Raw genomic sequence first — 27,829 nt, forward strand, 5'->3', positions numbered from 1 at the left:
TACTAGATTACTATTTTTTCTTACTATCAAACAGAAAGCAGTATAGATATGAATGTCTTGTTGCTGAATTCATTCTTACCAATTTCAGTTCTTGTGTTCACTGCTTTGTATACATATCATTTCTGCCTTTGCACCTGATTTCCCCTCCCCCGCAAAAGGTCATCTTTGACAATGTTTGAATTTTTCAGGTCTCCTGTAAATCCTGTCCTGAGTTGGACCTTTGACAGAGTGACTGCAGCTGAAAAGAATGGCACCACCGTTATTTATAAAACACGTCTGGATCCTACTGTTGATTTATTGCCTGGATGTGACAAGTACATTTATATGAGTTTTTTGAAGCAGTAAAATTGCAGAGAATGGGGGAGAGAAGGGAGGATTCAGATGTTGCTGTATATTGCAACTGTAGCTATAAATATAAGCAAAGGTTTATAGCTTGCTTTATCCTGAAAGCACATATAGTAACTTCTTCATGGAGTTATTCTTTATTTTAGAACAAACTCAGCAAACTTTCATGAAAAATATGGATGTTTTCAATATGAGGATGTGACACCTTCTATTTATTAGTTTGTAGCTAATTGAAATAAGGAGTGATAAGTTTCTAGTGCAGAGGTAGTTAACTTGGTGGCCCTTCAGACATTGTTGGACTCCATATCCCATCAGCCTCAGCCAGCATGGCTGATGGTTGGGGATGATGGGACATTTTCCCTATGAGTCCCGCCATCACAGCGGGTGTTAGCTCCACCTATCGTGTGAAGGCAAGAATGTCTTTGAAGTCAAGACTAGGGGCGTCAGGCCCCTCCCACTCTCCAGTTCATTCTTGCCTTCGTACAAACAAGATTGAGATTCCATAGCGTAGCATTTAGCTAAGTTTTTTCGTATTTGTGTGTTTATTTGCTCTGACTGGGTGCGAACCTAGTGTTACTTGTGTGTCTCCCCAGTCCATCCTTTCCCTGTTTTTCTGTTTAACTTCATTTAAGTTTATTTTCCTTACTTGTTTTGAGGGTTCCCTCAGAGACCGCGGCTGCGGTTCTCCATGTTTTATTTTTATTTCCCTTGCTTGTCTCAGGGTCCCCACAGAGGCTGCGGTTTTCTACGTTTTTTGGCCGATTTTGAGCCTTTCCCTCCATGGCTTTGCCATCCATCGGGAGCTCGCGGCTTTGTCTCTCCCGTAGCGCTTTTCCTGCTCAAGCCACACTCTGTGGAGTTTTTGAAGAGACCGCAGCTGTGGTTCTCTTCCAGGCGGGAGCTTGCGGCTGCGGCTCCCTGCCCTTTTTCCCAGACACCTAATCTCAGCCTGCCGCCTTAACTCAGCCTGCCGGGGTTCTGCCTCTCCGGAGCCTGTTGATACGGCTCTTTTTCTCCCTCTATCTCTGTGACTTTAATTTTCGCCGCGGAGAGCTCTGCAGCCGGCGGCGGCAGCGGCTTGCCTTCCTCCTGCCTCATCCGTCACAGGCTTCTCTCGACAGTCTCCTTCTTGGGGTTTTTTAGAGCCGCAAGCGCGGCTATCGGCCCCGCGGCTCCCCCTGCTAGACTGTGCTGAGCTACCCTTCCCCCAGTTCGTTACCAGACGGCCGCCATTGCTCCGTCTTTCTCTGCCATTTTTAGATCATTTTTTCCTGCTCTTTTTTCCGGGCACCATTTTTGTTGGATTCAAATTTCCCGCCTTTTTTGTTACCCCTTTATTAACCAACGGATACCTTCCCTGCAAGCTATCTGTATGTGTGTTGTCTGTGTGTTGTAGACAGACTTACACAGGGCTTCCTCACACACAAATTTACTGTGACTGTATCATCAAGGCTGGAGTTTTAATACAGTGGCTGACTTGTACTAAATTTGAATTATATTCAGTACCATCAAGGCTGGAGCTTTAATATCAGTGGCTGACCTGTACTAAATCTGAATTATATTCAGTATTATCAAGACTGGAGCTTTAATATCAGTGGCTGACTTTTACTAAATCTGAATTATATTCAGTATTATCAAGGCTGGAGCTTTAATATCAGTGGCTGACTTGTACTAAATTTGAATTATATTCAGTATCATCAAGGCTAGAGCTTTAATATCAGCGGCTGACTTCTACTAACTCTGAATTATATTCAGCATTATCAAGGCTGGAGCTTTAATATCAGTGGCTGACCTGTACTAAATCTGAATTATATTCAGTATTATCAAGGCTGGAGCTTTAATATCAGTGGCTGACTTGCACTAAATCTGAATTATATTCAATATTATCAAGACTGGAGCTTTAATATCAGTGGCTGACTTGTACTAAATCTGAATTATATTCAGTATTATCAAGGCTGGAGCTTTAATATCAGTGGCTGACTTGTACTAAATCTGAATTATATTCAGTATTATCAAGGCTGGAGCTTTAATATCAGTGTCTGACTTGTACTAAATCTGAATTATATTCAGTATTATCAAGGCTGGAGCTTTAATATCAGTGGCTGACTGGTACTAAATTTGAATTATATTCAGTATCATCAAGGCTGGAGCTTTAATATCAGTGCTGACTTGTACTAAATCTAAATTATATTCAGTACATCCTGCTCCCTCTGTGGCCGTGTACCACGCCTGAAATCCAGCCTACAGCACTAACCTGAACTATATTTTGTACATCCTGACCCCTCTGTGGCCGTGTACCAAGCCTAAAATACAGCCTATATTATACTAACGCTGATACCACAGTGCATCCTGCCCCCTCTGTGGCCATGCACTTAGCCATCTGCCAGTGTATTCTACCCCCTCCGTGGTCGTACGCTGTGCCAGTTCGGGTCTTTACATCCTGCCCCCTCCGTGGCCGTGTACTGCACCCAAGTTAATATAAGATGGCAGAACAGCCAGGCATGTCGCAATCAGCCAATATGATGCCAGATCAGCCAGGCATGTCACAAATAGCCCAGCCGCAACACTCTAAGGCGACTAAGTCTAAGCATGTTAAAGCACTGGCTCAGACAAAACATTTTTCAAGCCATAGCAAACCATATAAGATGGCAGAACACCCAGACATGTCGCAATCAGCCAATATCATGACAGATCAGCCAGGCATGTCACAAACAGCCAAACCAAAATATTCTAAGGCGACTAAGACTAAGCATGTCAAAGCACTGGCTAAGACAAAACATATTTCCAGCCATAGCAAACCAAAGCGTCCACGCTATGACTCTGTGCCAACCACCACCACTACCACAGCAACTCAGGCACACATAAGCGATATACTTCATTCCCCTGCTGCTTCCTCTGACAAGGAGGATTTTGCAGGCTTTCCCACTCAGCTTTCACCTAACCAGCCTCCCTCCGTTTTACCGCCCCAAACATCTGCTCCAATACCTACTCAGGCACAAACATCTGCCACAACCGGGCTGCAGCTGTCCCCTGATTTCCTCTCCCAACTTCAAGCCATGCTGGCATTTCTCACCCAAATGCAGTCACTACCACAAGTTCCTGCCATACCTCATCTCAACATGGACCAACGTGCGTGTCATGAAGCTCATCCTTCCTGCTCACCAAATCCCTTCGATGTAGCCAGAGGCAGATGTATTGACGAAGCCTCGTATGCGGAGGAGTCAACCTTCACTGACCACGTTGAAGGAGATGACTGGAGCGACTATTCAGATCATGAGGAGGATACATCGTATCGCTTGTTTAATGCCTCAGACTATCAGCCCCTGGCACGCAGGATAGTTAATACCCTTGGTCTACAGACTGCGCCTTCAAATTCTTCCGCCCCAGCCATCAAAGGGGCCAAGGTTCTCAAATCCCCTGCACCTATTGAACACTACATCCCGGTGCCGGACCCAATTGCCAAATTGGTCTCTGAAGAATGGGCTCACCCATTTCAATCTCGCCGCTTCAAGAACCTGGCTGACAGGCTTTACGCCCTAGCTCCGGACTTTGCCACCGAGTTAGACGTCCCTGGCATAGACGAACCAATCGCTCGCCTCGTTTCACGATCTCTTTTGCCCAGGGAAGGGGAATCCCAACTAAAGGACACTACTGAGCGTCGAATAGACTTCGCCCTCCGCAAAAACCACGAGGCCACTGCCCTCTCCACGCGTGCCTCCGCTTCAGCCTCCATTTTCTCCAGAGCAGCTATGATGTGGCTGGATGGTCTTCTAGAGGACACTAACCCCGATCCTGTCACCCTCAGACGGTCACTGGTAAAGTTGCGTAAGACAGCAGCTTTTGTGGCCGATGCCACCTTGGATGCCACTCAATTGGGGGCACAAGCCATGACGGCTCAGGTAGTCACTCGACGGACCCTCTGGCTTCGCCACTGGCAAGCTGATTCAGCGGCCAGAATGAATCTGTCCAGGGCTCCTTACTCCGGATCGTTACTCTTCGGCGAGGAAGCTCTAAAGGCAGTGCTGGTTGATCCCAAAGACGCCCACAAACCGGTTCTGGCCACTGTCCAGAACATTGACCACAGGCCTTTCAGGCGATTTCCTTCCTTCCGTACTAACCAGCCCTTTCGAGGAACGCGGCCAGGAGGACGAGGCTGCAATGTCAGATCCTATGACCCCAATTCATTCAGGGGCTCCTGGAACCGACGTTTCCAGGGCAGAGACCTACGGCGGGCTTGTCAACTTCGACAAAAGCCATCTCCAACCAACCCAACGCCTACTACATCTAGGGGCAATGTTGGATACCCTGCAGGCAATGGTATTCCTGGCTCCAGATCGCATCACTGCCATCACAAGCATCGCAAGGTCCCTGATGCAACAAACATCAGCAGATGTCATGCTTCTAGCCAGGGCGCTCGGAATGTTCATTTCTACAATCCATATTGTGCCATGGGCTCGAGCCCACACTCGGCATCTTCAATGGACTCTACTGCCCTTTCAATAGGACATTGCCAGCCCCAACCATCGCAAAGTTCGCTTGATCCCCGCGCTGCGCCTATCATTCCGCTGGTGGACGAGGTCCCAACACCTCTCCAAGAGCACACCGTTCAGAGAACCACACAGAACTGTTGTAACCACAGATGCCAGCCTCATCGGCTGGGAAGCCCACTGCAACTCCCAGTACGTTCAGGGGGTTTGGTCCACCACAGAGCAGACTCAAAGCATCAACTGGCTGGAGCTAAAGGCTGTACATTTAGCTCTACTTCATTTTCAGTCTCTGTTCCCTTTGGACCATGTCTTCATTTGAATGGACAACACGTGTGTAAAATCACATTTGAACAGACAGGGGGGCACCAGGTCTCGTCCTCTGCAGGACTTAGCCTCCCTCATCTTTGTCTGGGCAGAACATCATCTACAATCCCTGAAAGCAGAACATCTCAGAGGGTTTTGGAATGTGACAGCAGACTGGGTCAGCAGACAACAGGCTTTTCCGGGGGAATGGAAACTTTACCCAGCCATTTTCCATCTTCTTCAGAGTCGGTTCGGCGAATTCCCAATGGACCTGTTTGCCTCCAGTCACAATTGCCAGCTTCCCAGGTACTTTGCCCGATACCTGGATTCAACAGCGGAAGCAATGGATGCTCTGACAATACCGTGGCCAGACGGTCTCTTGTACGCCTTTCCTCCCATACCATTGTTAGCCAAAACCTTGAGGAAGGCGCGAACCGAGAGGGCACAGCTGGTTCTGGTAGCACCATTTTGGCCATGCCGACCGTGGTTCTCAGATCTTCTGGCAATGTCAATGATGGATCCTTGGACACTTCCAGTCAGGCCAGACCTCCTATCCCAGGGTCCAGTACTGCACCAGGACCCTACTTGGCTCAATCTAACAGCGTGGCGTTTGAACGGGGACATTTGAGGTCAGCTGGACTGTCTGACGCTGTGATTGATATTATTTTGGCCTCGAGAAGACCATCTACCACTCGTATTTATCAACATACCTGGGTGGCTTTCTCCAAGTGGTGTCAGTCCCACCACCATGATCCATCCCAGGCCACTGTGCATCAGGTGCTGCAATTTCTCCATAGCTGCTTTATGATGGGACTTCGACCCAACACTCTACGTCGACATGCGTCCACTCTGTCGTCCATTCTCTCAGTGTCCTCTCCTGGAGATCATATTTCCTCACATCCGTTCATCAAACATTTTTTGAGGGGAGTCGCCCTACGCTCTCCGGCTGTTGTCCGTCGGTTTCCCTCATGGAGTTTGCCGAAAGTTCTGCAGGCTTTGCAACACCCTCCGTTTGAACCCATCAGGACTGTGCCCCTATGTATGCTGTCCTTCAAGGTCTTATTTCTGATCGCAATCACATCTGCCAGACGCGTTTCGGAGTTGGGCGCATTGTCTTCTGCTCGACACCTCTGCGTCTTCCATAAGGACTCTGTTGTGCTGAAGACTGATCCTTCCTTCCGTCCCAAGGTCGATTCAGTTTTTCATTGCAACCAGGACATTGTTTTGCCTTCCTTTTGCCCGAATCCTACCCATCCTCTCGAGAAGGCTTGGCATTCGTTAGATGTCCGGAGGGCTCTCAAGACCTACCTGTCTAGGACCCAAGAGATTCGACGAACGGAGTCTCTGTTTGTATCCTTTCATCCAAGGTCTATGGGGCATAAAGTATCCAATCCTACCTTATCCCATTGGTTGAGGGCATGTATTACTTTAGCATATGAGTCTCTGAAGCTGTCAGTTCCAGCTAGTATAACGGCTCATTCTACCAGGTCAGCTGCCACTTCGGCTGCTTTTGCCACTAATGCTCCTGTTGCCGATATTTGTAGGGCTGCAGTCTGGTCTACCCCACACTCGTTTATAAGGCATTATAAAATTGATCGCTATGCCTCTGCTGACGCATCTTTTGGCAGACGAGTGTTGCAACAGGTTCTTAATGAGGATTAGCATCTGGTCCCACCCTGTATGGGCTGCTTTGGTACATCCCACTGTGATGGCCGGACTCATAGGGAAAATGGACCATTGGTCTCATCTGAAGGGTGATTTTCCTATGAGTACGGACATCACGACCCTCCCAGTTGGAGGATGACTATATATTTTCTAATGTGTTATATATTACTGTTACGCTATTATATTTAAATTTAAGAGTGAAGTCAAGACTTCTAGTTCTGTTATACCGCTATGTTGGAGTCATGTTACTATGCATGGTACTATTGTGTTATTTTCCTGCTGCCAGGCCTGTTGGCCTTGTTCTTGTATTTTTAGATATTTCTCCCTAGACTCGCTGCGAATGAACTGGAGAGTGGGAGGGGCCTGACGCCCCTAGTCTTGACTTCAAAGACATTCTTGCCTTCGCACGATAGGTGGAGCTAACACCCGCTGTGATGTCCGTACTCATAGGAAAATCACCCTTCAGGTGAGACCAATGGTCCATTTAGTCCAGTGATATCTGATAGGCTACCTCTGCCTGAGAGTAAGGCCCATTGAACTCAGTGAAACTTACTTCTGAGTAAATATACATTGAATTGTGCTATAAAATGTTCATTTTAAATTAGCTGAAGCATTCATTTAATGTACTAAGATGTGAAGCTACACAAAACATCATTTACTTATCCTGTAAATGGTCAGAATATTTACATAAGCTTGGATCCAAAGAACTATTTCACTCACTTTTGCTGCAGTTTAAAACCTTTTGATTACAATTTTTTGAGAGGGGTGATAATTGTCGAGATTGAGTGGAGTGGGATTTAACACTTTTCTCTCAGCTGCAATCCTGAGAAAAATCCCTCTACTGAAGCTGATATTTGTATTGGAAGGAAATCCAGGAAAAGCCAGAAAGACTAGTAGTAAGTTACCACTTAGGCTTTTGGGGATCTTTTAATGCAAAGCTACTGAAATTTGGGGGTGACACTGCCTATTTGAGCTCCTCTTCCTTTTGCAACTGACAAGGCTGTAAGGATCTATAGAACTTTACAGTATAGCACAGCTGCTTTAAGTAAACTTTCTGAGTCTCAAAGCCATAAAAAGGTACCCCAGGATTAGGAGAGTTGTTGGCTTATTCTGATAATCAACTGGATGACTTTAATAGAGGATTAGACAAATTATGGAGAATAAGGCTATAAATGGCTACTAGCCATGATGGCTATGTTCTGTCTCCACTGTCGGGGCAGTATGCTTCTGAATACCAATTGCTGGGAATTCAGGTAGGGACAGTGCTGTTGTTCTCAGGTTCTGCTTTCCCATGAGCATCTGGTTGTCCACTGTGAGAACAGGATGCTGGACTAGATGAACCTTCAACCTGATCCAGCAGGCGCTTATATTCTTAATCTGTACTGGATCAGGCTCCTCAAGTATATTTTCATTGTTTAAAGATCACTTGCATTGCAGCAGATTAAACAAAATTGTAGCTGTACTGAAATCCATTCGCTCTCTTGCTTACTATTTTTTTTTTTGTGGGAAGTAGGCCCTCTATGTATTTCCCCCCTAATTTGGCCCACGTAGATCCAGAGGAATATGAGCAGAGTTGAGCTCATGCACTGGGGCTTTCCTACCCCATTCCAAGGGCAGGCATCTGTGCCCTTCCTCAATTTACTGTTGAAGGTCAGAGGACCATCCTGAACAAAATGTATTTAGGATATGGGGTGGGCTGCAGCAGGAGAGGAAATCAGTAGAAGCTGGGGTGAGGGAACATTATTTGAATGAAATAGCTTTCTGATCACATGAGCTATCTTTGGATCCAACCCAGAGTTCTTACAAATATTCTTGAAAGGAAAACGATTTGTAGACTTCAGAAGAAATGGACACATTTCTCTTTAATGTCCTGTTTGTGGACTTCCCATAAGCATCTCTTGGGCTGCTATGAGTACAGGATGCTGGACTAGATGGGCCTTTGGTCTGATCCAGCAGGGCTCCTCTTCTTAATTCTCAAATAATAACACTTTTTTATTTCTTATTTCAGTTGGGAAGTTTTTGCTGGATTTCCAGACAACTTTGAATTCACAAACCATCTGGAACTTCAAACCTTGGAAACTGTGGAGCCAGACAACCATTTTATACAATATAAGGTGAACACGGAGGGGTTTTTTGTATGCTATGATCTTAAATTAAATGCTTCTGCCCTCTGGAAGCATGAAAAAAGAAAAGGGTATTTATATGTTGCTAGTTGGATCTACTCTGAGTAGGAGTACCACCAGGGCTGGCTCCAGGCATGCTGGGGCCCTTGGGCATCAGCTTGCCCTGGGCCCCAGCATGTGTGCGTGCGGGGCCCCCACCTACCTGTCTCCTGTCTTTTACCATTGCCCTTAATGAAGATGGCAGCCATGGTTTCCCTAAGAGGATGAAGCCTCCGCCGCCACCTTTGTTTTTTTTTTTTTTTTTCAATAATTTTTATTCAGATTTTCATAAAACATACAAGACAAAATCATAAAACATTCAAAGACAAAAAACAAAATCAAAAATAGTTAAACAAAAAGAAAAAAAGAAAAAAAAAACAAAAATAAAAAATAAAGAGTAAAATATTGACTTCCCATTTGTCAAAGATCAAATCAGTTATAAGTCTATAATATATAACAATCCTGTCTCTTAAGTCATATTATAAAATCACTTTCCTCCAGTAGTTATCTTACTTAATCATCAAATCTCATAAACATTACTTTATTCTTTCCACAAAAAGTCAAAGAGAGGTTTCAATTCTTTAAGAAATATATCTATCAATTTTTTTTTCCAGATAAGCATATCGATTAATCCATCTCATTACTAATTATGATAATCTTATTGTCATAACCATAGTCAAAATAAACATTTCAATTAATCCATCACATCAGAATCTGTTAGGTTCAGTAATTTCAATAGCCATTGTTCTATTATCTCTAGTAATTCCATTTTCCATCTTCCATCTTCAGTAGTCTTGTTAAGTCCAGTAATTTCAATATCCAATCTTCCATTATCAGTATTCCATAATAATCTTGCTGTCAAAGCCATAGTCATATAGTAAGAGTCTGATGGGAATTACCTCTATCCCAAATATTTTCTTGCCATCCATTCTGAATAGGTTGCTGAAATACTGCTGTAAAATCATATCTCTGTTCTTTTTTTCAAAATACACTGGGTCATCTCTTAAAAGTTTTTCCATTGTCACATGGCTGCAGTTAATTCCATAGATTTTCTCTATATTGGGCTCCATCACATCATTCCAGTCCAGAAGATAGTCCATGCCATTGATAACTTTATCTCTAGAATCTTCATTAATTTCTTCAGAGATAACATTGAGTTCCAAACAATAGATTTTATTTCTAAAGTCCATAGACTCCAAATCTTGTTCCTGTTCCACGTTTGTTCCAATCTCCGGGATCTCCTCTCTCACAGGGACCCCTATTCCAGTCTCCAGGGTCTCCTCTCTCACAGGGACCCCTGTTCCAATCTCCGGGGTCTCCCCTCTCACAGGGACCCCTTCCAGGGTCACCTCTCTCACAGGGACCCTTATATCTTTAATCTCCTGCTTCATTTTACTCAATTCAATTTTCATTATCTCAATCTCATCCATTATTTTCTGAAACATAGTTATTTCCAGATTCTCAGCCACTTTCTTAATTGCCATTTTAAAAGAAAAATATAGGAAAACCACTTCTTATTTCAGCAACAATTGGGTTAATACTCCAAACTTGGTGACATCACAGTATAAACAGAGCAGACAGCCTTATCTCTCCAATAGTTAAGTAAACAAAATGCAGTTCCCAGGATCGAAACAATTAATGGCAATCGTCAAGAAACAGATTCGTCAAAATAAAATAGACCAAAAAGAGAGTAGTCTCAAAACAGTATAATATTTTTCAAAATAAAAATCTAGAATAGAAATCCCTCTTCTGTGTATATCTTTAGAATGCAAATCCAGGACAGCTTTTTGCAACAAAAACAGAGATAAGCTATTAATTAGTGCGTAGCAGAGAGAAGTTACGGCTCCCCAGTGAGATGTCAAAAACCGATCAATCTGGCAAATCTCTTTTAAACAGCAACAATTTAAGTCAAGTAAAAGAAAAATATAGAAAGAAGGGTGCTTGCCTGTTAGTGCGTTCTCTCTTAGAAGATAAGATGAACGTTCGCTTTAACAGATAGAGCTTGCTGTTGAAAATCCGTCCCACCTTCGTCGGCTGGACCTCGTCCCATAAATTAATGAGATCTGGTCGTCCCAACAAAAATAGGCTTTGAGGTTAATCTCTTCGTTTCTCCCTACCCGGGAGAAGTTTAATCAGTCAAAAAAAAAAGAAAAAACTGACTGATATATCTGAATAAGCTTCTTTTGAGGCAGGAGCCCGTCTCAAAAGCAGGCACAGGCTAAGTCACCCTTCCCGGAAGTCCTCACCCTTCCCGGAAGTCCCGCCGCCACCTTTGTTGATGGCATGCGTGCGTGCTATACATGCGCATCTCTGCCATCAACTAAGATGGCAGCAGCATCTTTAGTACCCTAGGGAAGGTGCAACCGCCATCTTCATTAAGGGCAATGCTAAAAGGCAGGAGACAGGTAGGTGGTGTAAGGGGATGGTGGGTAGGCGGATAGTGCCGCGGATCGCGGAAGGGGAGCAGAGGGCTCCTCAGGGGCGCCTCAGGGACTCCTGTAGCTCCAGGGACCTCAGTCCAGTGCCCCACCAAGCCCTTTAGAACCGGCCCTGAATACCACCCTATATTTGGGCCAACCCATATTAAACATTACAGGAAACCTGTGGGATACACCCACAGACAAATGGTTCCCATGTAATGTTCACAGGGAACTTCAAAAGTAATATTGGATGTGCTGTGCTTGGCCACTACTTTGCTTCTGTAGCTGTTTTAGTAAGTAAAGCTAAATAAAGCAGTAAACCTTAAAAGGTGTTCTGGATCAGTCTGAGAAAGGTTGAAGCCAAATGCATTTCACATAATTTTATTCTCTGTTTTTAATGAATACAGATCAGTAGTTTCCTTTAGAGAGAGAAAGATCTGTATTTCTTTAGAGAGAGAAAGATCTATCCTTAGCAAACATAACCTATATAAACATTGTTTATTTATGTAATATATTTTAGGCTGCCTTTTAGGATTAAAACTCTCTCTAGATGCTTTTCAACATATAAAACCTAAAATATACAACAAATAACCAAATTTAGCCACAACTCCCCATAGAACAGCAATAGAATTAATAATAAAATGCCAATAAACAGTATTACTAGCAATACTAACAGTCAGCCTGGAATAATAAAATAAAATAATTCAAATAACATATCAAACACCTTTAACAAGAAAGCAGTTCTAAACAAATGGCTCATTCAAACCCACTTAAAAGCTGTAAAGGGCCATACATGCCTCAATAGGGATATAGAATTCAACTTATGTTCCTCCATAAAAGGCTCACAAGCATATATTTGGTTTAAAAGCTACTTAATTAAAAATGAATTAAAGAATTTAATTCTTTAAATAAATTAAAGAATATGACAAATCATATATATGACTTTATAAAACTATAATAATATGACAGTGGACTGATACAAGAGGATACTTTCTGTTCAGTGTCTGTCATTAATCCCATTCAGAACTGCATTTGCTCTTCAGTTCTTCCACTGGTTTGGTGCTGTCCTGCTGAAGATGAGCCCACAGTGGAACCTGAAGGAAGCTTCAGTATCTTCAGTGGCTCCTAGTCCATTTCTAGAACCAATTCAAGGTGCTGGTTTTGACTCTTTGTGGCTTGGAATCTGGCTACCAGAAAAACCACCTACTTCCACATGTCACAATCTTGACCTTAAAATCTTTTTAGAAGTCCTTCCCCAGCTGTCCCTGATGAATGAGGTGCAACAGATGGCTACAGGAGAGAGGACCATTTCAGTAGTGGCACTTTGGCTGTGGAATACCATCCCTGGAGAAGCTCTCCTGGCATCTGCCTTGGTGTCATTTCAGTGTCATTTCAAGAGCTTTTTATTTTTCCCAGGCCATCAAATCTGCTTTACCTTTAAGCGGTTTTTCTTTTCTGCATTTTTATGATTAGTTATACTCTTGTTGTTTTTATTTTGAATTTTGAATTGTATTATTTCTTGTAGCGAGCCACCTGAGAACTTGGTTAGGAGGTGGCTATAAATTCTGTAAATAAATTAATAAGGCTGGCCACAATGTGGTCTGGAGAAGATAGCCAATGTAGTCGGGTTGACATCCATTTAAAGGACAAAAAGCTGAAGCAGAAAGCAAGAGTGATAAGAGACATATCCTTCAGAACCTTGGACAGGTCCTGGGAAACTACAACTTGTTTGAACAATAACTGATCCCTTATATAATTCCTGAGCCTGTCTATCTCAATCATGCCCTGCCACCTTGGTGAACTGGTTCTGTGATTCTCCTTAAGATGTGCACAATTCTCAAGACATCAAAGGTGGTTCCGCTTCATGTTAGTAGAAAGCAAAATTTATTTTATTTATTTATTTTATTTTATTTATATACCGCCCTAAGCCCGAAGGCTCTCTGGGCGGTGTACATAAAATAAAAACAAGTACAATATATAAATACAATAAGTACAATGAATCAAAAACCAAAAACAGACAAACAATACAAGAACCAAACAACATCAAAATACAAAATAATGCTAAAATACTGTAAAATACACTTTAAAATGCCTGGGAGTATAAAAAGGTTTTCACCTGGCGCCGAAAAGTTTTAGGGATCAGGGTGATCCTTTCTGTGCTGTTCTAACTTCTTCTTTCAGAGACCAAGTACAAAAGCATCTGATTGTAGTTATATTAGTTACTCTTGGTATTGTAGCCACTGTGAATACACTAATTTCTCCTGTTTCTATATGTGAGCTCACTGTTTCCTCCAGATAGACAATTTCATGGTGTATCCAGCTTCTGATTGCATTTGAATAATTATCAGCCAGTTACCAATCTCCTCTTTATGGGCAAGGTTCTTCAGCGTGTGGTTGTGGACCAGATCCAGGTTCACTTGGATGAAACTGATTTTCTGGATCCATTTCAGTTGGGGTTTAAGCCTGGTTTTATTTTTATTTATTTATTTATTATTAGATTTCCTGCAGAAACTGCCTCAGTTGCCAGGTATGATGACCTATGTCAAGAGAGAGACAGGAAGAGTGTGTCTCTGTTAATTCTACTTGATCTCTAAGCGGCTTTCAATACCATCGACCATGGTATTCTTCTGAAGCGGCTGTCTGAGATGGGAGTGGGAACCACTTTGCAATGGTTCCAGTCCCACTTGAATGGTAATTCTCAGAGGGTGGTGCTTGGGGAATGCTGTTTGGTCCAGTGATAGGTCCAGTTTGGTCCAGCATAGGGTTCCACAGGGGCTCATTCTATCCCCCATACTATTTAATATCTACATGAAACCGCTAACTGGGGTAATCCGGAGGTTTGGAGTATGTTGTCAGCAATATGCTGATAACACTCAACTCTATTTCTTCTGTACATCTGCAGGTGTGTCAGTGCACTTGCTAAATCAGTGTATTGCCTTGGTAATGGACTGGATGAGAGCCAGTAAACTGAACCTTAATCCTGATAAGGCTGAGACACTGTTAGTGGGTGGTTCTCTAGACCAAATGGATGGGTTGTGGCTGACTTTGGATTGGGTTACACTCCCTCTGAAGGAGCAGGTATGTAGCTTGGAGGTACTCCTAGATCAATTACTGTTACTTTAGGCTCAAGTGGCCTCAGTGGCATGGAGTGCCTTCCATCACCTTGACTGATGGGCCACCTGCATCCCATCTGGACAGGGATAGCCTAACTTTGGTTGTCTACACTCTGGTAACCTCTAGACAGTTTGGAAACTCCAGCTAGTGCAGAATTCGGCAGCCAGATTGCTCACCGGGGCAAGTCCGCTGGTACATATAACATCAATTCTGGCACAGCGGCACTGGCTACCAATTAGTTTCTGGGCTCAATTCAAAGTGATGGTTTTGACTTATAAAGCCTTGTGTAGCTCAGGATCTCAATATTTCAAGGACTGCCTCTCCCCATATGAACCGACTCCCAACTCTGCACTTTTCATCAAAGGCCTGTCTTCATGTGCTCCCTCCATGTTATGCTTGTAGAGTGGCAACATAAGAACAGACCTTTTCCGTGGTGGCCCCCTGGCTGTGGAATGCTCTCCCAAGGGAGGCACATCTGGCACGTTCTTTATCCATCTTTAGGTGCCAGGCAAATACCTTCCTTTTCACTCAGGCCTTTAGCCCTTGAAGTATGCTGTCTTAGTTTCTTTTATTTGGATTTTCAGTTTTTGTATTGTATGTTTTAAAAGTTGTGCTTTATGTTTTAAAATGTGTTTTGTATTGTATGTTTTTAAATCTGTTTTAAGTCACCTAGAAACCATTGGGTATGAGGAGACTAACAAACAAATAATATTTTAATATAGCTGCCAACTTATTCTGACTTATGGCGACCCTATGAATAGGGTTTTCATGATAAGCAGTATTCAGAGGGGATTTACGATTGCCTTCCTCTGAGGCTGAGAGGCAGTGACTGGCCCAAGGGCACCCAGTGAGCTTCATGGCTGTGTGGGGATTCGAACCCTGGTCTCCCAACACTCTAACCATTACACCACACTGGCTCTTTAGCAGCACTGTAAAATGAGCATGACTTTACTCTTTAAGATTGACTCACTCCAGATAAAGTAATATTTAAATGCAAAAATCTGTTTTGATCATAGTGAAGGGAGGGAAAATAATTTTAAAAAGATGAGAAACAAAACCAAAGAAACAAATACTCCAAATAACATAAAATTAACATCACAGATTTGATTCCCATTAGTATAGTCGTACTTTTATATCTGAATACATGTTTAGAAGGCGATACCAACTACTTTTTCAAGAAGGTAAACTCTTTGATACCTTTTTGAAAGCAAAATTCAAGGCACAGGGGTCAGACGCCAATGGTATTTTAAAAAAATGTCCTCATGTTAAAGCCCATTGAAGTGTTCAAGATGCTAAGAGGATTACACAGTAAAAAGGCAAAAGTCTCAGGTTCTGGATACTCGCACATTAAGACTATCATCAGGTATAGATACTAATACTCAACCCCTGACTGTTATTTTTAATCTTTTATGGACAGGCAAAACCTTTCCAACAGAGTAAAATTTGTGACATATAATCCACGTTCGTAAATCTGGGGATAGAGATAACCTAGACAATCACAGCCTGTTGCTCTTTTATCATTGTTCACAAAGCTAGGCTATATATCAATGACCTGGGATAGATTGCTGGCATTTTTATATATATAAGGGCAGCATTGGAAGCAGTATCCTTGTGGATGTTGGATATTTTTCTGTGCAATTTGTTTCTTAATAAAAACAGAGGGAAGTTATTATTTAGAACACAAGTTTCAAAATTATTCTATTGGAGGAAAAAATTATGTTTAATCATATGAGTGTATATTTGGAACAGCCTCCCCGAAGAAGTACGCCTGGCGCCTACGCTTCTATCTTTTCGGCGCCAGGTTAAGACCTGGCTATGCTCCCAGGCATTTTAAGCGTTTATGTTATAATTTAATTTTTTTTCTTTTTTTCTTTTGTTGCTGCTTGTGTTTATTGTTTGTTGTCTGATTTTATTGTTGATATTTTGTATTTTAACCTTTTTGTACACTGCCCAGAGAGCCACTCGCTATGGGCGGTCTATAAATGAAACAAACAAACAAATAAATAAATAAATTTGTATCTTCAGATTTCATTAACATTATTATGATTTCTGTATAATACACAGCCTGTATACAGTAGATATATCGCTGTGCACTTGCATAACACTTGCTATTGACAAGAGCAACCGTTACCAACCTGGTGCCCTCCAGATGTTTTAGACTTACATTTCGCATTGCCCTCAGCCAACATGGTTGTATGATGCTGGGGCTAATAGAAGTTGTAGTCCAAAGCATCTGGAGGGCACCAGGTTGGCAAAGGCTGGACTAGAGGTCCAGCACAAGAATTTGGCTTGGGCATATGTCCTATGACACGTTGCAGTGAGACAGCATCATATAGTATCAGTCTATGCTCCATTTGGCAGGGTTAGGATGCAGGACAACTACTTTGTATTAATTAATTAAATTTATATCCTGCCGTTCCTCCCAAAGGATCCCGGGGTTGCAAACACACAAGTGCTAAAACAGCTAAAAACAATTACAATGCAGATGCAGGCTGCATCTACTGCAGGACAAACTACTTTCTGCAATGTTGATTCAGAGGATCAGGTATTCCACATCTCTAAGGGCTTTCTACTTTGCCTTACTGTCATATATCAATGTGATTCAGGGCCAAACCGGACATGTATGACCTTGCCTATTTGTTTATAGAGAGAGCATGGTGTCAACTTTTTTCTTCTTCTTAACAAAGCAGAACATGATACTCACTTCTGGTATCAGAGCCAGACTGTGGGGAAATGGTTTAAAGTAGAAGAGGAAAGGGGGCAGGCTTTGCTCCTCTCCCCCATACACTCTGTTTTGTATAGAAAATTTAACTTCCTCACTGCTTTATGATCAAACAACCAAGCTTCTGTTCAATAAATGCTCACATGTTTGATTTGGCTTGCAGTCCTAGTTGCGATGACAGCCAAAAAAAAAATTTTGGTACCACTTAAGGCAATTTTTTTGTGAAGTTCTTTTTTTTTTACACTGCTTATCTTGCAGTTTTTCAGGAGTCAGACTTTCCAGGATGCAGTTTGAAAAAGTCAATTTGGACATCAGATTGTAGATGGGATACTGTTTTCCTGCCTCTAGTCACTATCATTGTATATCATTAAAAATGATGAGCTTCTGTTCAAAGCATTGGACTGGGTGTAATTTTAACTTTCCATATTAGAATATGAGGCTGTGATACAAAATTCCAACGAGTTGCATTCACTGAATATTTTGTAATACATTTTTATTGGCTAAGCCAAGTAAGCCTTTTGGTTTAACTCACACTGTTGACATTCTGTTAATAAGTACATGTTTCTCAGGCTGTTTGTAACATGAAAGGTCCATTGAACACAGATATCCAACTGGAATTAGTGGTACTTGAAGCAAAATCTTGTAGTGTATCCTTCTCCCCCCTTAAAAGGAGTGTTCATACTCAAGATTCCAGCCAGCTAGTTCCTCCGGGCAAGGTATTCCGTATTCCTCACCCCCCCCTCCCCGCTTCTAGGGATGGGGAAAAAATTGATTCAGTTTGCATTTAAAGATTAAACTACTTAATTTGCACTTCCAAAACAATATGAGAACTGAAACACAGTCATCCTTCAAAATTCACACTTCTCTGAATGTTATGATGGAGTTCTTCAGCCATGTAATGTATCAAAAATGGATATATTGGGGCAAATGTACATAAAATGATTATATGAGTGAAATCAGCATACAGAAATGCATTATAATAGAGCAAACGGCTTGCAAAAATATGTACAATAGTCAAAACTGCATTAATATACTGGTGAATTTTCATGAGGATTTTTTATTTAAAAAATTGCAAGTTGCTGCAGAAATGTGAACTGAATTTAAGATTGGAAAAATGAGAAACTAAGAGAACTGAAATTATCTGTCCATCCCTACCTGTTTTTCACTGGTGGAGACTGGGCTGTACTCTTATCAGCACTCACTATTTGAGTTCACTATTAGGAGGACTGATTTGCTTGAGTTTGTTATTAGAAGGAGTGTATGTTCACAATTCTTTGTTTCAAGTTCAAATACCATCCCAATTCCCATATAGATTTTTAATATAATGCATCGTGATATCTTCCCTGAAGACTGAGAATCTGAAATGAAAGTTGTTGTGCACCTTCTGGACATTCATTTTCAAGTACTAAATCTAGCTCAAGTACCACACCTATAGGCTCAGGACAAACACAAAACATTGGAATGAAGCTGATCTTACTCCCAAAGTAAGCCCTCCTCTGAGATCTATTCAGAATGTAGCCAAAGCCCTCAATTAAAATCTTTGTCAACTAATTATATGATTTTAATGAATTGATTAAATTGGATAAATTTGTATGTGAATGAAAATAATTTTGATGAAAAAATCCTTTCTTTTTAAATAATACATCACACATAACTCCTAGCAGGCACAATCTTAGAAGAGGCATTTCCTCATGTGTAGAAAAAAATGGGGATTCTGCTGGTCACAATTTTTGTAAGCATTTCTGTATTAAAAAAGGAAAAATTGATCTGCTGCTTCATTCATTGGAGCATTATTTTAACTGAGCAAAACATTTTAAACAATTAATTAAATGTTCAGCTCTACATGCAACACTACATCTACATCTGTAAGGGAAGTTTAGCCATATTTTGGCAGGTTCAGGTTTGGAGTTTATATCATTCTGAGTGTGGAGTCAGCAGATCTACCTTCCTACTTTGTACTAAAATAATAACAGAGGAAGCTTGGAAATATGTAATTGATAAGGTGTGGGGGATGGGGCTGCAGGACTAATCTTTTAAAAGTTTATATTTCAAGTGAAAAGTTTAAAACAAGGACTGCACCAATTGTTTACCTATTTTAATGGTGGAGGGTTGGGGAGAAATATTTCTGCCAACAATTATGAGAATGTTAACCTTTTGTTTTTAGACTGCAATCCAAACCCCCTCTGCACTGATGTGGTGGTGGTGGTGGGTGGGATTGGGTGGAGATTACCCTCCAACCAACCCCTGCCAGCCTTTATAGGCTTTCTTGTATGAAGTGATACCAGTCCCTCTCCACCAGTGTGGAGCTCCCCATTCCATCCTCTAAACATGGCATTCCAGGCTGAAACAGGAACTGTTGGATCACGAGTCATCATTTGTCATCACTTGCCCACTGCCAGCTCCAGCTTTGTGCAGTAATTTTCATGTCTGGCTAGAGTTTGGATTTTAGTGTTAGTCTTGATCTCTGCCATCATTACTCCTCTCTGGTTCTGCTTTGGAACAATTTTTTTCTTACAGCATCTTCTTCCTGGGTAATACAGCCCGCCAGTGAGGGGTCACAAAATGATGCAATGATGTGGCAATACTATGTAGTCAATCACATTTGGCTATGGGCTGATGTCACTGAAAGCAAACCAAATTGAGAAAGCACTATTCTCAGAATGGATGGGAACTTTCACCTCTTTTTGATATAATACAAAATGTGTGAATTTTGGTGCTACTGAAAATGTTTACAAAAATTGCCACCTCCTTTCTGCTCAGCCCTCTTTTTTACATGGTGATACATGGTGTAGGAAGCATTATTATAATGGTTGTGAGCATAGAGAAATGTATTTTTTTTCTTTTTTTGCAGCTGGCAATCATAATCCATGGGAAAAGGCATCAAATATATACAGTATATAAATATTGCCAGATATTGTGCTATTTAAAAGTTTTGTATGTTAATCAAATGGTTTGTCTGTATTGGATAGGGCAAACACTTTCACTTATGACATACAGCTTGTCTCATCTTTCCAGATCAGTACCACAGGATGTGTATAAAGAAAAATATATATAAATAAAGTAAAGAAATATAAAGAAAATACAGTTACTGTCATTATTCCTTGTATCAGTTACACCATTGCTCCGCACACTGTGCAAATAATAACTCCTGAAGCTGGGTTAGAAAGATGTGGTGGTGTTTCTATATCTGGGTTTTTTAAAAAGGTAATATCCAGCATTACATCTCTTAAAAAACAGCATGGTATTAGTGCTGGGTGCCAACCCCAAATGAATACAAAGGACCCGATATTTCCTCCCCACTGCACCACAAAATCAAATGTGATAGGATTAAAGCCAGTGGCATTGCTAAGAGGACGCGGGGACTTACAGCAGGTGCTATACACATCATAACGATATCTCTTGCTAATTCCAACTATGACAATTTTCCACACAGTTGTGTTGCCTCTGAACGCAACTTAGAATGGAGAGGGCAAATACATGTGTTGCTTTTAAGTCTTTCAGCCTTTAGTGTGGGATTAGAAGAACATTAGTTCCCATTGTTCAAAAACTATGGGGTTTCCTTTCTTGGTACTGCTGCAGCTGGCTAACAGGTAATATCAAACTGAGCATCCTCTTGGCTAACTATGCCTTTGCTCTTTGTTGCATGTCTGTGATAGCATTTTGAATATACTGGGCCAACATGGTCACTAGCCCAGAAAATGTTAATATTTAACTAGCATTTGGGAGATATAGAACACTGAAATGATTCACATACAGTATCTCAGTTATCCTAGTTATATCTCTGCAAGGTAGTTCATTGCTATTATCCTAATGTCCTTCTGTGTTTTCAGAGATTGCAACGCCACCTGTTTTGGGCTACTTTCTATTCAAACTTCAGTGGTCTTGGCTTTATTCCATACATATATTTAGAGTACAGTGCAAGAATACGTACCTAGGAGTATGTACACAATAGAGTTTACTTCTAAATAGGCATGTATAAGATTGTCAGTGAGTGAATTATTTGATAGACATTTTGTGTCAATTAAAATACTGCTTCAGTGGCAGTGTAACAGCATACTATTTCTTCATGCTTGTGACAATGTTTGATTTAGGCGGTGTTACACTGTAATAAGTAATGCTATATAGAATTTTCTCTGTTGGAATTTATAGTGTCACCATGTTAAAGTATCAATTAAAGTTATATTCATTCTGTTACGGGTTGTAGGCTGACTCCCAGGTGGTTCTTCTCATGTCAGTTACCATGGAAAACATGAGGAAAGATGCTCCCAGAACAAATGGCCGCCAAGATCTTATGCCAGACCCAGCACGCTGGCCTCTTTCTAATATGTGGCTGATAACAAAGGTACCACCATGAAAACACATCATTAGCATCCACTATGGATTCAGATATTTGTTATATGAAAAGATATATTGTCTGGGTTATTAGCTTGCTTTCCTGAACTGTATAGAGGGTTAAAATTAAATGTTTAAAATAAACAAAACTCATACCACTAACAGCAATTATCATGAATATATATCATGTCCCCCTGGTGTTCCTTGGTTTCTTATGAAAACAAATGGTCATTTACTTAGATGGAACATAGATGAGTAAAGACAAAAGCAAATTAATTAAATTTATTGTGGTTATATCCTCTGAGCTGTACGAGAATACAGTGGCTGAATTGGCTCCAATCAGCTGCCAAGATGAAAAGAATTTTAATGTATTTTTTTATTTATTATTTGATTTATATCCCGCCCTTCCTCCCAGCAGGAGCCCAGGGTGACAATGTATATTGTAATGTAATGTAACAACTAGGAATGTTGAAGAATTCTGATGGAAATGGAAATGGGAGCAGAAATTGCTGATTTATTTGTCCCATGTCTAGAATGGAAATCATTCCATAGGGGAAGGGCTGTAGCTCAGTCACAGAGCATCTGCCTTGCACTCAGAAGTCCTGGGTTCAGTCCCCAGCATTTCAGGGTAGTGTTAGGAGAGACTCCTGATTGAAACCCTAGAGAACTACTACCAGTCAGTATAGACAATACTGAGCTAGATGGTCCAATAGTATAAGGCAGCTTCCTATGTTTCTAGTCCAATAAGTACAATCAGTATTTGCTGCAGTTGTTGCTTTTATTTATTTATTTATTATTTGATTTATATCCCACCCTTCCTCCCAGTAGGAGCCCAGGGCGGAAAACAAAAGCACTAAAAACACATCGAAACATCATAAAAACAGACTTTTGAGTATATTAAAGCAAAACTTCTTTAAAAACATTTTTTTAAAAGCTTTAAAAACATCTTTAAAACAAAGAAAAGATTTAAAAACATATTAAAAAGCAATTCCATTACAGACGCAGACTGGGATAAGGTCTCAACTTAAAAGGCTTGTTGAAAGAGGAAGGTCTTCAGTAGGCACTGAAAAGATAACAGTCTACAAACAATAAGATTGTTTTCCCCATTTGCATTACATTTATTTTGCATTGATATGAATGAGATGGAGTCACATAATGAAAAAATAATTTATGTAATGTATATAATTTATATAATTAATTACATAAATTATGTAAGTTAGGTAATTTTGCCACAGTGGACAGTGAGACAAATAATGTAGTTTTTGGAGGAAGACAAATTGCAGTCAAACAGAAACAGTGCTGTATGTGATGAATTCAGGGCAAAATGGAAAACAATGCCTTCCTCCCTAGTAACAACCCTGTTTCCTTTAGAAATATAGAAAAACCCTAGCTTGTATAGTGTGTATATTTGGGGGTGGGAGCGGGAGGAGGAGGGTGAACATCTCTGCAGTTGTGTCAAAGGCAGCTGCTGGACAAATGCTGGGAACTGCATGGCAGAGCTGAGGAGCAGAACCACCACTGCACCCATAGACTATGTCAGATAGGACAGAAGGGGGCAGTTTATTTTCCATAGGAGGAATGCCATCATGCTGGATTATAGCTCGTCCTATCGTCCAAAGGCAAGAATGTTTCTGAAGTCAAGACTGGGGCGTCAGGCCCCTCCCACTCTCCAGTTCATTCTTGCCTTTCGTCCCTGCAAGATCTTTAGCTAGTGACTAGATAAGTTTTTTGTCTTTGTGTGATAGAGGGTGGAGTTTTGTGTACGTTGTTTCGTCTCGTTCCTTTGTCTCATCCCTTACCACGGTTTGTGTGTTGTGTGTCAATTTCCTTGTCAATTTCTCGTTTTCCCGGGGGTGTGTTTTTTACTCCCAAACTACAGAGACCGCGGCTGCGGTCTCTTTCCTCAGCGGGGCCAGGAGCTGTGGCGGCAGCCTCCGCCCCCCCTTTTTTTGTTCTACCGATCCTCCTTTTGTGCCCTGATGATTAGGAGCCTTGCCATTTCCCCTTGTGCCTTGACGATCGGGAGCCTGCGGCTGCGGCTCCCTTCGTCGTTCATTTTTACGGGCGGCGCTTTATTCGCCTGTCAGGAGCCGATGTCTGCGGCTCTTTGCCTTCCCCTTTTTTAGCGACTTCTCTTGTTTGGGCTGCCTTGTCTCTCTCGATCATCTGCGGCGCTTGGTTCCTCGCGGAGTCAGTCCCTTCAGCCCGCGGCTGCGGCTTGCCTGTTGGCCGATTCTCTTCGGCTTCGGGAAGTCCGCTAGCTGTCCTGCCTCCTTCACGAAGTCTTTTTCCAGGCTAATTTTTTCAGCCGCGATTACCTTCTTAGTCCCGCGGCTGTATTTCTACCGTGGGCGGTTCCATTTTTACAGTTAAATTTTTTTCCCACCTTGCTCATTTCTTCATACAACGGTTGTTGCTGGGCAAAGTATCCATCATTTTTGTTCGAATTTTCCCGCTCTTTTTACGGGCGCCATTTTAGTGGCCGTTTTTTCCCGTCCCTTTTGAGAACCCACTAGTATTACAAAAGGGGATTTTTTCCTTCACGGGTTGGGGTTTGCAGAGCCCAGGTTCTTGTCAGCTCCCTCTGTGTGATCTGCTCCCTGTTTATGTGCTGCAGATAGGATTTTTACCTCTACATAAGTTCCTTTACCAACCCCATCTCCGAGGCTGACCCTGGCAACCACTGGGTTACTGTGGCTTTCTACAATCACTGCAACTACTGTGCACATGTGACTTTTCATCAAATTTACTAATACTGCCATAACAGTGCACCAGGCCACCTGTTAGTGCGCAAGACTATTGAAAATATACAAAGCTATTTGGACTATACTGTGCAAGTTGTGCAATATCACCTTTCCTCCAAGTGTACATTCTGCCCCATCGTGACAGTGTACCTACCATCAGCCAGTGCATTCTGCCCCAGTCGTGTGCCGTGTACTGTGCATGTTCTAAGACTGTTCATAGCGTACATTCTGCCCCATCGTGGCAGTGTACTTTGCCATCTGCCAGTGCATTCTGCCCCAGTCGTGTGCCGTGTACTGTGCCTGCCCGGGTCTGTGCATTCTGCCCCAGTCGTGTGCCGTGTACAGCTACCCTTATTATCTATATGATGGCAGAACAGCCAGAGACAACCCAGGCAACCAAGCCGATACAACAGCCTGTGACAAACCAGATGACCAAGCCTAAACCTCCTAAGGCGGTCAAACATAAGCACTCTAAAGCGGTTGCCAAAACCAAACATCTTAGCCACAGCACAATCAAGCGGCCCCGCTATGTCTCTGTTCCAGTGCCAGAGGACTCAAATCATGCACAGTTAACTACTCTCTTTCATTCTCCTGCGGCTTCCTCTGATGAGGAGGACTTTCCTGGATTTCCTGTACAGCCAATGTCCAGCCAACCCAGAGCTTGCTCTTCTTCACTACCTGTGGGGCCGTCTACAGTTCCACCTATCCAAGAGCAACCATCTACATCTCCAGGACTACAGCTTTCCCACGAGTTCATTACACAACTTCAGGGCATGCTGTCCTTTTTTACTCAGAGTCAATCATCTTCACAACCTCCCGCTATCCCTCAACACAGCGGGGTTCAAAGTGTACACAGTGAGACAAACCCATCAGGTTCTCCAGACCCATTTGACGTTACCAGGGGCAGGTTCGTTGATGACGCCTCTTTTGATGCAGAGTCTGCATTCGCGCTGCAAGACCAAGCGGACGAGTGGAGTGACCATTCGGAACCAGAGCCAGAAACCTCCTATCGCCTCTTCGACTCTTCAGATTACCAGCCCCTGGCGCGCAGAGTCTTGAACGCCCTTGGTCTTCAATCCACTCCAACTGCAGCTTCCACTCCCGCTTTAAAAGGGGCCAGGGTCTTGAAATCCCCTACGCCAGCTGAAAACTTCCTCCCTGTCCCAGACCCCATCGCTAAACTGTCCAAAGACGAATGGTCCCACCCCTTACAGGCACGCCGATTTAATAACATTGCGGACAGACTTTATCCTTTGGCCCCGGACTTTTCTACCAGACTGGCTGTCCCTAACATCGACGAGCCTATTTCCAGTTTAGTTTCCAGGTCCCTCTTGCCGAGGGAAGGGGACTCTCATCTAAAGGATGCCACTGAATGGAGTCTGGACTTTGCTTTACGCAAGACCCATGAGGCCATCGCCTTTTCCATGCGTGCATCCACATCTGCCTCTATTTTCACCAGGGCAGCGACGATGTGGTTAGACGACCTCATCGAGGACCACAATCCAGATCCTGCCTCCCTGCGCAGATCGCTACTAAAACTGCGTAAAACAGCTGCTTTCGTGGCCGACGCCACCTTGGACGCGAATCAACTAGCAGCACGCGCCCTGGCGGCTCAGATCGTTGCCAGACGGACCCTCTGGCTTCATCACTGGCAGGCTGACTCTACTGCCAGAGTTAATCTTTCACGAGCACCTTATGCAGGCTCATTACTTTTCGGGGACGAGGCATTAAGGGCAGTGCTTGTCGACCCTAAGGACACTCGAAAGCCTGTCTTGGCCACCGTCAAAAACGTCGAGCACAGACCCTTTAGGCGTTTCACTTCATATCGCACATCTCAGCCCTTTCGGGGAACCCGGCCCGGGGGACGAGGCCGTGACTTCCCAGCATTTGACTTCCGCTCCACCAGAGGAGGCTGGAATAGACGTTTCCCCAGTAGAGGTCAGTACCAGAGCTGCAGAGGCTACTCAACGTCCTCATACAGGGGAGGGTCTCGCCAACGCAGACAATACTAAGGCAATACCAGTTGGGGGCAGATTGATTCTATTTGCCGAACTTTGGCTACCTCTGACTCAGGTCCCATGGATCAGAGACCTCTTTTGTTATGGATATGCAATTGAGTTTTGGGCAATACCTCCAAACAATTTTCATCCTTCCCCTTGTCCCAGGGCACTAGACAGGCGCTGCATCATGCAGACTGCGATACAGCACCTTTTGGACATAGAGGCGATAGAGCCAGTCCCCAATGCAGAGAGGTCGGAAGGGGTGTACTCCCTCCTATTTGCTGTGCCCAAACGCGATCTCTCATGGAGGGCGGCTTTGAACCTCAAGTTCATTAACCGTTTCGTAAAGTATCGCAGGTTCAAAATGGAATCCCTCCACTCCATTACAGACAGCCTGCAAGAAGGTGACTTCCTTGTCTCTATCGACCTAAAGGAAGCGTATCTCCATGTCCCTATTTGCACAGCCCACAGGAAATTCCTTCGTTTTGCCTTTGGCTCCCAGCACTTCCAATATCGAGCAATGCCGTTCGGACTCTCGTCTGCCCCGAGAGTATTTACCAAGGTGCTACTTACCCTAGTGGCTTACCTCAGGCTTCAAGGGGTCCATATCTACCCCTATCTGGACGATCTCCTAATACGCGCAAGGTCTAGGGAGCTTACTCATCGTCATCTAACACTCACGCTCCATATCTTACAGGCTCACGGCTGGCTAGTCAACTTCGACAAAAGCCATCTACAACCAACCCAACGCCTGCAGCATCTAGGGGCAATGTTAGACACACTGCAAGTGACTGTATTCCTGTCCCCAGATCGCATCACCGCTATCACAGACATCGCAAGGTCTCTGATGCACAAATCTTCTGCAGATGTCATGCTTCTAGCCAGGGCTCTCGGAATGTTGGTATCCACCATCCATATTGTGCCATGGGCTCGGGCACATATGCGCCAGCTACAGTGGGCCCTGTTGCCATTCCAACACGACATTGCCAACTCAAACCATCGAGCAATCCCCCTGAGTCCCACACTGCGCTTGTCTTTCCGCTGGTGGACAAGGGTACAACATCTCACCCAAGGCACTCCGTTCAGAGAACCCCACCGGACTGTCATTACCACCGATGCCAGTCTCCTGGGTTGGGGAGCCCACTGCAACTCCCAGTTCGTTCAGGGAGTTTGGAACACAGCAGAACAAACTCAAAACATCAACTGGCTGGAACTAAAGGCTGTCCACTTAGCTCTGCTTCATTTTCAGTCTCTCTTCCACTTGGACCATGTCCTCATTCGAACGGACAACACGTGTGCCAAATCTCATTTAAACAGACAGGGAGGCACCAGGTCCAGACCTCTACAGAGCCTAGCTTCCATCATATTCGACTGGGCAGAACAACATCTGCAATCCCTCAAAGCAGAACATCTCAGAGGAATTTGGAATTTCACAGCAGACTGGCTCAGCAGACAACAAGTCTTTCTGGGAGAATGGAAACTTCATCCGACTGTGTTCCATCTTCTCCAGCGTCGATTCGGCCCCTTCTCAGTCG

The 27,829-nt window shown here is 43.0% G+C and overlaps 1 protein-coding gene across 1 annotated transcript in view; it reads left to right on the top strand.

Moving 5' to 3' along the window:
- Nucleotides 1-27,829, top strand: part of DCDC1 (doublecortin domain containing 1) — a 574,603-nt gene that overhangs the window by 267,207 nt on the left and 279,567 nt on the right. Inside the window, 3 exon segments of the mRNA XM_061610560.1 lie at nt 189-314; nt 8,809-8,914; nt 21,423-21,560. Of these exon segments, the coding sequence (XP_061466544.1) occupies nt 189-314; nt 8,809-8,914; nt 21,423-21,560 (370 nt within the window).

The sequence above is a fragment of the Rhineura floridana genome, chromosome 2 (assembly GCF_030035675.1).
Source record: "Rhineura floridana isolate rRhiFlo1 chromosome 2, rRhiFlo1.hap2, whole genome shotgun sequence".
In the NCBI taxonomy this organism is placed as follows: Eukaryota; Metazoa; Chordata; class Lepidosauria; order Squamata; family Rhineuridae; genus Rhineura; species Rhineura floridana.